Here is an 11,315-nt window from a genome sequence, read left to right as displayed (position 1 = left end):
GGGGGGGCAACGGAGCCCGGGAAGCTGGGCAGCGGGGGGGGGGGGCCTTCTTCGGGACACACAAGCGATCTGGCGACAGGTAACTCTCCAGCATCGCTTCTGTTGTAAAGCCGACTGTAAAGCTGTCTGGAAAATAACATGAGAACTGTATGAACTATTTTGGCAGGTAGCTTATTGCCTTTCCTTTGTTCAAAGCTAAATAAAGAATGCAACAGAGCTTTACAGAATTTAATTATATTTGTCTTTTGATGTTTTATCCATGTTCCTTTATGTTTCACAGGTCCTTCCACAATAGACTTTGGTGAAGTCTGTGTACGTTCTACATCTATTAAAGAACTGAACATCATAAATAGTCTTGCCATGTACATCTGGGTTCAGGTGGAGATAGACTGTGAGGAGCTGCAGCAAACTAGCCCTCTTTCTCATGTTGTGCCACCTATGTCAAAGACTGACATCCCTGTTGTCTTTGAAACAAACTCACTGGGGAAGTTTAAGAAGTAAGAATGAATGTATTTTTTTTTTTAAACCATAAAGAACAGCCATTAACAGAATCTTTTGTAGGACTTTGGTACAAAAAGGTCACTAAAGACAGTATCATGCTGATGTTATCACAAGGAAATTCTCATGCATGCCCTAAAAAGCTTTTGTGGATTATTGTCAAGCGCGGGACAAACTGTTGGCGCTATATAAATCCTGTATAATAACAATAATAATAATTATTATTATTATTACTAAATACAGGCAGAAAAGTGTACCTTGTTTTCCTACAGCTATCTGCACACAGCCAGATTTAGATCCATCAGATCAATTAGATTAATCAGTAGCTCTGAGTCCTCATTCCTTTTATGGTGACTGTAGACAAGCAGATGTGCGACAAAGAGCAATGGGCCATGGGACATATGTCCTCCCACCACCAATACACTGTGTTGTTATTTGCAGCTTGGGTGACAGGATTTTTCTATGTACAGTATATCACATATGACAAGCTAAGGACAGGGGGCATCATTAGAGAATACTGGCAGTACCCACCTTCACCTCAATACATACTGAAATAGCCCCAGGTGACTGTAAACTGGATGATCTGCCCAGAGCTAACATTGATATGCAAATCTCTATTCTCATGTCCCACTGCCATCCTCTGTTACGTTACCATCCTTTACCTGTTACCATGTGCCCACTGTGATAAATACCTTCAATTGTATTGTTGCTCAAAATTTCAGAATGAAGCATGGTTGGTTGAGAGAAATCCTAATTAGCTTCTGAGAAGAGGACTTATGATCCCAAAAGGAGTACTGGGAGGTATGGGGTAGAGTAGAAGAGGCAACTGAGTAGAGTGGGGGCCATAGGTTGTAGAGTGCAGAGGGCTCAATTTTTCCTTAGACCCCTACCACAGAAATGAGTTGTCACATTGCCATTCTTCACCTATACTAGACTAGAGACAGGCTTCCAAGTGCACTGTCTCTCAAGCCACCATTTGTTTTGTTTTCTTTATACTTAACTAATTATTAAAGCACAGAAACATGACACATCTCTTCCCAGAAAAATAAGATCAATCAAAAAATATATAAATTAATACTGTTGAAGTTATTTAAGTATTATTTTCAGCTTCTCTCTTTTATTTTCAAACCTTAACTCAACAAACTGGAGAGAGAAGCTGATTGATTGCAATAGACAACTGCTCCAGATTTTTCTGCTCCAGTTTTGATAAATTCCCCCCAGTATGTATACCAACTGTCAGTTAGAAACTTACTTTTACTATGTTGAAGTCAAGCAGTTAACATCTTTAAAATGTATTGTACTTAAGGGAATAACCTTTTGGTTACTGTCAGCATTTTATTTAGTACTGCAGGCTTCATCTGTGCATCTGGCTCAATGTGCTGTTTTTGCTGGTTATTATATCGCTGTTATTTTAAACAACTCTAAGAATATTAAAACATACATTCTCTGAATACTTTTTTGCAGGTCAATAACCTACACCGTAAACAGCAAACATTCTGGTCACATCATTGTAACTGCAAAAGCAGTTCCTGTTGCCCTTGAGCTATCATCTCATGAGCTGATTCTGAAACCGAACAATGACTTTTTAGCTGAGGCAGGATTTAGATCGTCCATAAGATTACACAATCGCAGAAATCACCCAGCTGATTTTAGCTGGAAGCCAATCATAACTGAAAAAGGAATAGCTTTTTCAATACGCCCAGCAAGAGGTAATTCAGCTAGAATTGTTTGTGACTTTTTAACACAATTATTGTTAGTATTTTGCTTATTGTCAGTTTTTGTATATTGTCTTTGTCCTTTATGCAAAGGAGGAGCATAATGACATAATAAGGGGGAGGTGTTGAATGTCTATGACTTCTGAACTGTGCAGCCAGAAAAGGTGGAATCAAGCAGTCATAGGGAATCCCAATTCCTGCAGTATGCCTGCACAGCATCCTGGAGACCTTCTGGAGGGGTCTATTAATTTGCAGAGCCATTTGCCCTGCGAATCTCTGTGAATGTTTGTTCTGTGTCAAGGCGAAAAATAATGTTCTTAGTATATTTTCATTTCAGGTTGAATGTAACATTTGGAAAAAAACTGCATTATTACCACTAGATGGAGCTGAGGGGCATAGGAAAGATTTTATTTTTAAAATGTTACATTTGACCGGAAAGGAAAATACACTAAGAATGTTCGCTTTTGCCTTTATTCACACAGAACACACATTCACAGAGATTTGCTGGGCAGATAAATAGACTCCATAGTTTGGAATTGTGCATGAATGAACTATTTTTAACTTGCAATATGAAAGTGTTTGTATAAAAAAAAAGTTTATATGTGCTATAAATCCGAACAAAAACAAATTCGACCAGTAAAAATTACAGGTATCCAATAAACCACAGTCAAACACATTGGTCAATTGACATACTAGTAATCTGCGGTGTGGGAAGCATAGTGTGATATGGATTTATTAAAAAAAAAAAAAACAAGAAACATTTGCTGTGCTGTCATATGTAAGAAAAAAGGAAGCACTAATCTTTTCCAAAAATCTTTTTTTCTTTTGATTTTGTTATACACATTTTTATATACATTTTACTTTTTTTAGGCATTGTTGATGCTTATGAAGATCTAGAATGTGAAGTGGTATGGCATCCAGGATTCAGCTCTCCTGAAATAGGAGAATTCAGTCTCTTAGTGCAGCAGAGATATTCAGCAAAACTAAGATGCATTGCAGAGGTAATTCTAGCTGCACTACACAGATGCTGACAATACAGCCCATTAGAAAACCTGATGACAGCACAAACACATTTTTTATTTTATTTAAGAGAAAGATTTGTCTGTGTTAATAAAAAACTGATTCAATTTCTTTGTAAAAACAGTTAAATCACAAGAAAGATGTGTGGGAAAACAGATGTTAAATTGCATATATATGCTAAATGTTTACAGTCACATTACATAATACTTAAATGCAGAATCTAGCATTTGGATAGTGTAAGAGTGTTTATGCATTTTGGAAAAACTCAGCACCTGCTATTTGTTTTCAGTTAATAATTTTCATGAATCGGGTCTCTTCTCAGTATGTAAAGCATCTCTATGGCTGAAAAAGCATTGCAAGCCTGCGATCTACAGTATAATATATGATAGTTTACAATATTTTACAGAATCTGTTAAAAAACAAGTCTGCTTTGTCCTGTATTCTGGGAGTCAGAGAAACTGTTAAGTGCTTTATTAAGAAGTTTAGTTACCCATGAGCATTTTAGATTGTAAGCCCTCAGGGGCAGCGCCTTACCATCATGTCTTGAATTTTATTGTGATTGTAATGTCTTCCTTATATTGAATAGCGCTGCACAAACTGTTGGCGCTATATAAATCCAGTATAATAATAATATAATAATAATATTATAACATGAACAGGAACTGGAACTAAATAAAGGGGTCTATTCACAAAGCTACCAAAGGATCTAGCCGTAGCTTTGACTGATCCTTTGGGTAGCTTTGGCCCCAGGGCCCCTTCAGTTCAGGGCTGCTGTATGGGCTATTCACAAAAGCCTGTACAGCCCCCGAAGTTGGCCGAGGGGCTCAGTCGAGCCGAAGGCATATGCTTCGGCTCGACTGAGCCCAGGGGAAATACCTGGTAACCAGGGACGCCTTCTGTCATTACACTGCGGCTCCTCGGTACACTGAGAACCCGGCGGAGCCGCTGTAAAATCACAGCGGCTCTGACGGGTTCTCAGTGTGTAATGACACATGGGCATCCCTGGTTACCAGGTAATCTGTCATTACACTGAGAACCCGGAGGAGCCGCTGTGTTCTCAGTGTAATGACACATGGGCATCCCTGGTAACCAGGGATGCCCATGTGTCATTACGACCAGAGCTTAGAAGAGTCGGTATATCTGTCACTGCTAGCTCCGCCCAATCATTTTGTATTTTTTTTCTACTTTTGTAACTGTTTTTCTATTCTACTCGGTACCACAGAGGTACCGAGCAGAATAGCCAAGCCGAATGCCGCTTAGCGGCATTCGGCTATTCACTCACTGCTGTTCGGCATCTATGAGAATAGGCCGAACAGCAGCGAGTAGTCTGCCGGAGGTTCGGCTCAGCCGATCCAGATGTTGGATCGGCTGAGTCGAACTCCTTCTGCACTTCGGGTCGGCTGAACATGCTGAGCATGTTTGACCGTCCCGAAGCCACCCGATGTACGGCTGATTTCAGCCGATATACGGCTGCAATCAGCCTTACAAGCCTGAAGTAAATAGCCGAGCAGTGTTCGGCTCACTTCACTTCGGGTCGGTTGTTCACTCGGCTGCCTACGGCAGCTTTGTGAATAGACCCCATAGTGACATCTACAGGCCACTTGTTCCCCTCATGGTACAAGAGTCTTTTTTCCTTAGTATTGAAAAATACAGATAACAACAATATAAGGAATGATATTATAAAACAGTACTATGCATTTTAATTACATAATATAATCGTTGATACACACAGGAGGCCTTTTGATTCCTTGAATATGTCTAGGCGGGTTCCTGGCCTGCAATTGAGTTGTTATCTGTATTAATAGGAAAATGTACTGCGCCATGTGAAACTTCTAAAAAGTCCTTCCTAACAGATGCAAGTCAATTAGCATCCCCTATGTGTTCAGCAGACAGTTGATAGGTTCTCACTGACATTTCACCGTAAGATTGGAAAATGTGTATTGGCCATGTTTCAATAAGCCAGGTTCCTTAACTCTAAATAGAGATCCAGGCTGAAATTGTACTTGTCTCTTACCATGTTTCCAAACAGTATGTGCTTTACTTTTATCTTGTTCATTTTTAGCAATCTTAGCAAATTATGATTTTAGATGCTCTGGAAGTTGTGGGAGTTGTATGTCTGCAATAGCAAAATTTTTTCAAGCAGAATCAAGAATTGACACACTGGCTGGAGTGGTGGAGTGTGTGACAAATGTGTTGTCATGACTATGACAAGCAACTCAAGATTGCATGGCAGTTATTACTCGGGCATCCTTGCCTGGCTACCAGTATAGTATAGTTCATGCAGTCTGTACTTTGTTTTTACAATCCCTTGATGGCTCTCATGTGCAAGTTGTATAAGATACTCTTTAAATGTCTCAAGTACAGCTGTTAACTTATTTTCTGGGTTTGGCCATTTGCTTTGTACAATGTCCCATAATTGTACTTGCATTGGACATGCAAGACAAGCTTGTTCTTGTAGTTTATTGCTGTGATTGTCAAAAAAGTGGTGGAATTTTTTTTTTTTTATCCCCATACGTGTTCTTGGCCAGTGAATCGCAAAGTGTTACAGCTAAAGCATCAACCTGAAATGCCGAAAACTAACATTCTCAAAAGGAGCAATGACGTATACTTTAGGGGAAATTGTTTTAATATTTTCTTTATGTATTGTGCCTAGGACTAAAAAAATATATATGTACACATTGTTTTTTTTCATTTTTCTAGTCAGATTATTTAAATATCACACATGATATTTCTTATTTACATTGCCACCCTGAAAGTCTTTTTGTTTTTTAACATGTGTATCAGGCTAGTCAGTGTTGTAGGTGTACCCTTTATTTATAATAATGCAAATAAAATACAAGTTTTGCCCATATTTGGGTTTTAATTTTAATGGTCACCTTGTTTTTTTATATTTATTATTATAGTGCCTAAAATGTGGAATATAACATGGGTGCAAAAATTGAAAAAAGGGCCTCAGTCATGAAGGGGTTAAATAGAATCCTTCTTTCTAAAGTCTGTAGGGGTAATATTTAAATACAAAGGTTCATTTAAATATGCTGACATCCTGCTAAGTTTAGTTACTACTCTAGTTTTTAACCATGTGACCAACAATAAACTAATCTTGGCTTCCTTCTTATCTACAGCTTGGATTGACAAGTGTCCAGTTTACTGAACAAAGAGTACACTTTCATCATGCTCCACCTGGCCTAACAACTTGCAAAACAGCCATTATTCAGAACACAGGAATGAATCATGCATATTTCCAGGTAGATCAACAACCAATTTTGTTTGGTGTATTTTTAGTGGGGTTGTAATCAGATTGGGATTGGGAAGGTATTTCAGCTGAATACGCTGAAGATGCATTGTTAGAATTGATCAAATAAAAAAAATTAAAAGAAGGAAACTAGGTTTCCTGACATTTCTTGGTTTCAAATCTCAGAAGCTGCAGCTGCTATTTATCTGTTCTACAATCCTAACGTTGTTTACACAAAATTGCACTTGCATTGTATGGGATCCAATACTATTATTTACGATTAATATAATTATTACTTCTCTGAAAAGTAGAATCTTTATTTAGACATAACAATTGTCTAATAGAGTATGTCTTTATTTCTTTCTTTCCAGGTAGTAGATATAAGTCCACTGCCTGGTATGACGATTACACCATCTCAGGGTGTGGTGCCAGTGGGAGGGTATGCAACTCTTAAGATCTTCTTCACTCCACGAGCGGTTATGAAGTTTGACACCAGAGTCGAGGTAAAAATTGCTAGTTTCAAGCCAAACTGTCAACATTATATTTTACGTACTGTATATGGAATGTCTTCTATTTAGCGGGTTATTCAGAACTGATGTTTTAGTTTTTTGGTGAAAGCTAATGGGCTGAATCACAATTGACTCATTCTTTCTCTTATGCTGGCCATATATTTGCCAGTTTTGGAGTAACTAAATGATTGATGTTATGGTGAAAATAATATATTAAAACCACTGTGAATGTGCAGTGGTTGTTCCATTTTCATGCCAGTTTTAATAATTTAGTCATTCAAAACTAGAAACAAATTTATATGGCAGATTGTTATAGTTAAAAGTGGATAGATTTAAAATGGCCAACAGATAGAAATGGTATGGCCAGCTTTAGGCCTCATAAAATGTACAGTTGTAATTGGACCAGTGGCCAGTGAACCAGAGTGTTGTGGCCAAAACATGAACTCCCCAGTGAAACAATAACTGCTCAGTAAAGGACACATGCCAAAGGTTATTGGGCAGGGGGTGGGGGAAGGGGGGATAAGGGGCAGATGTGGCAGGTTGATAATTGAATATAAGCCATGAATGCCTGTATTGCAATGCTGCCCCAACTATTGTTTTAGTGTGGTATGAACCTTGCATTAGGGACTCCATTGGTGTCATATAACTGTTATAATTCTCAACTCTTCATCCCCTACTTTGGATTCGTAATGCTAAAGGATGCATCACACTCTCTCAACTCCTGCTGCAACATGATGAATGGACACAGTTACAAAGTGTTGAATTGTTTTGAATCATATTAATGCAGTTTGGGAGGAGGTCTAATGCAGGTCAGAAGGAGGTCAACTGCTGTTCAAATGCACCTGTCAATGAACTATGAATGATCTCAGAAGCATCTCAAACTGATCTTAAATGTAGGCTGAATGCACCTGAAAGCAAACTGCATTTGTCTGTCAACACAAGCTCAAAGCCCATTGACATAGGCTCTAATGCTGGTGCTATTATCTACATGGACAGCACCATTGCTTAGACCACATACTTCATCTCCTACTTCTTTGGTTTTGACTCTCAATGATTCATTCAGGGTTGCTACCCAGGAACTATCTTTACCAATATCTAGCCATATTGAAAATGTTTGTATACAACATGCAAGTGTTTCAAAGCAACCTTCCAGCAGATTCTATGTATCAAGGGGATTTTCCAGTATTTATTAGGTGGTAGCTCCAATTTAAAGCTGTGCAGAAGATGATACCTTTCATTCCCATTTGTAAAATGTATAAAAGCTGCGGCATAGGAAAGAAACAACAAATGCTCAGTCACCAGCTGTATGCTGTACATTAATTTTATGCTTATTACTGAAAGCGTAGAGCACCAATATATTTTTATTACTTGAGTACTGTGAAAATATACAGTATAAAGAAATGAAATCACAGCGCAAAAGCCTGTCTGTTAATTTGGATGAAAGTAGAACTTCAGTAAAACGTTAAGATACATATTTGTTGACTTTAAATGTATTATTATTACATATGTATTAGCTACATTGCTAAACCGTAAGTTCCTGGTTCCTGAATCACACCGCTGCTAATTGGACAGTTGGTTTTATGTCCAGCTAATTGGAGTGGGAAAGTGAACATAGGAATCTGAATTGCTGAACAGGAGGACTGAAACCCTTGGCCTAGGGGGTATACACAATCCAGTGACCTTTTTAAAATAGGGCATCATTTTTCCAGCATCCTTTCTGCCTCTCAGCATTTGTTCACATGACATCTCAGATCTGCAAAGGTAGTTGGTGTGCGAAGACTTCCCACTGCCACATGCTGTAATCACAGGTCTAATTAGGTAGCACACAGCAATATATCTCCCACCATGACTTACTGACTCAGGTTCCACTCTGATCAGTTTCTGAATGGTGAAGTATCTCCAGTCAGGGTCACCAGCCAAACACATATTATTAATAGTAACCAAAGGGCGCAAATGCCCCCTTGCCCCGTCTGTCCTTGTTGATGAAACATTAAATAAGTGTGTCGCCTGACTGGTTGTGTAGTGTGCAAGAGGTTTGCAATGTCTGTACAGAATGACTAATCATTTGGCATGTAATACAGTAAACATATTTGATTTCAGCTGGGTATTTAACTGTTTGATTGCATTTCCACTTTAATGGTTTATTGTTCTTTTAATGGGTATGAATAGCCATTATTTGAAAAATACCATGAGGTGATTACAATCTTGTTCTCTCTGTCAGGTGTCAGTGCGGAATACAAAGACTTTAGAATTAAGAATTGGAGGATCGGTTGTGCCACCAGAAGTAGATATTTCTGTTGTAAGTATGAGGTTTACCTCAATTTATTGTGACATGTAGTGGATATTTGCTGTAATCCTGCCAGACAACTATTATAGTTTGTGACACTGGTAGCGTGTGCTTTAAATACTTACTTAAAATAAATAAGTCACATGGTATGAACACATTTCACACTGGCTGCCTTAGACAAATAAACACATTAGTACATAATTTGGTGTTTGCAGGGATTTTGCTGAAATTGTGTCTGTTCCTCATGAATAACTCCAGCTAGTCACCAGCAAAGTATTATGTGTTCTGAAAAGACCACAAATTGTAACAAAAAAAAGTGTCATTTACATCTAAATAACATGTCAGCTTACAAGGGTAAAACCTAGTTTGTGATATCGAGCAGCAAAGCTGCACATTATATAGAGCTGCTTATAACAATAGTCACGTTACCAAGAAGTCCATTCCATTTTGTAAAATAGAAATGTAACCTAAATGTAAAGGATGTTAAAGCATGAAATACAAGCACAGTTTACAAAATAGCTACTACAAAAGATAGAAAATTATATGGTGTATCTAGAGTTATATCAGGTATTCAGTGTCCCATTGCACAAATAAATTGTAATTCCCTGTGACAACATGTTACATGATTAGTGGTCAAGGATTATACTGTATGTATATCCTAAGGCTCATTGTTCAGGCAGAGCTGCTGCTTGTCTGTCTCTGCCTAAATGTCTTTGCCTGAAACCTTTTCCACAAATACCATGTGACCAATACTTCAGCACTGACCCGTAACCACCCGTATTTAGTATTTGTCTGTTAAGTTCAACCTAATTTTGTATTTGACTCCACTGATGGCCATCATATTAATTTCCAACACACCCAAATTAATTGTGTCTGTTCTTTTTAAAGCTTTTAATGAATATAACTTTTTTGACTTCTTATTAACCACTGGTAACACTTTTAATAATTAACAAACACCAATAAATGTCATGTAAGTCATTTCTAGTCGGTTTATTGATATTCATTATTGTACAAAATGGATTTGACGTTTTCTGTTCATGGTTTTTTATTTATCATTTATAAGGGCTTTTAATACGTCATACTTTTTCTGAAATAGCCTAATTATATCCTTCTCAGGTACATGCCTGACATTTGAAATATTTGCCTTTTTTTTAAAGCGGAACTACAGGATAAACAAATAAGCCCCTAGTCACTGACATAACCTAGTACCATGGCTAGTTGTTCTTCGCGTCTCCTCTACCACATTTGATTGCTGTAAAACAAAATGTGCATTTTAATGAGGTTCTCCAAAAAAGCAAAATTGTTTTCATGTATGAGAGAGGCTGTTCTGTTATTTTTTTACACTAATGGAAAAACTTTGTTTTTTGTAGTGCACGGGTAGGCAACCTTGGCCTTCCAGTTGTGGTGAAACTACAAATTCCATCATGCCTTTGTCTGTGGCAGTGATGCCTTTGGCTGTCAGAGTCTTGCAATTCCTCATGGGACTCCAAGGTTTCTTACCCCTGTAGTACAGTGACAAGTTCAGTTTTCTCAACAAATTCCCTTCTACCCCCACAAACCACAGAAAACATGACCACGTCAGCTTAAAGTATCAGTAAACCTTTTTTAATTTGGAGTCTGAGTATTCTGCCTTTGCTCAATAAATTGTTTTAGTTTTTGAATGAAGTTCAAAGATGTATTATGTTTGTTTTTTCCAGAGCTCATTTCTTTTTCCTGGAGTATATGCAAATTCTACCCAGGCTATACCTTTTTTGCTTCAGAATAAAGGGGTAACGCGTGCAAAAGTAGAATTTGATCTTTCTCAGTATGAGGATTTCTCACTGTCCTTTAAAGATGATTTAGGTGAGTTGTCTATGTATAGAGGAGAAAACACATAAGCCTTATATATCCTTTACATGTTATTCTACTCTCATTGTTCATGTTTTTTTCTACTTTTCAGTTTACTGATTCCTAAACATATATTATTTTCAAAACTATTAACACTAAACAGCATTGCATTTCTATAAGATACCAATTACTTTGGGGGGGGGGGGGGGGGTGGCGATTGTCGCATT

General features: G+C 37.8%; 1 protein-coding gene across 1 annotated transcript in view; it reads left to right on the top strand.

Moving 5' to 3' along the window:
• LOC108796841 (cilia- and flagella-associated protein 47-like) overlaps positions 1-11,315 on the top strand; it is a 208,738-nt gene that overhangs the window by 34,604 nt on the left and 162,819 nt on the right. The window contains 7 exon segments of the mRNA XM_018568382.1: positions 281-497; positions 1,963-2,207; positions 3,084-3,214; positions 6,356-6,478; positions 6,837-6,968; positions 9,196-9,273; positions 10,959-11,103. Coding sequence (XP_018423884.1) covers positions 281-497; positions 1,963-2,207; positions 3,084-3,214; positions 6,356-6,478; positions 6,837-6,968; positions 9,196-9,273; positions 10,959-11,103 — 1,071 coding nt within the window.

This window comes from Nanorana parkeri, unplaced genomic scaffold (genome assembly GCF_000935625.1).
Source record: "Nanorana parkeri isolate BGI_ZX_2015 unplaced genomic scaffold, ASM93562v1 scaffold1181, whole genome shotgun sequence".
NCBI classification, from domain to species: domain Eukaryota; kingdom Metazoa; phylum Chordata; class Amphibia; order Anura; family Dicroglossidae; genus Nanorana; species Nanorana parkeri.
Note: the sequence above shows the minus strand (reverse complement) of the source record. Positions and strands in the feature narration are given on the sequence as shown.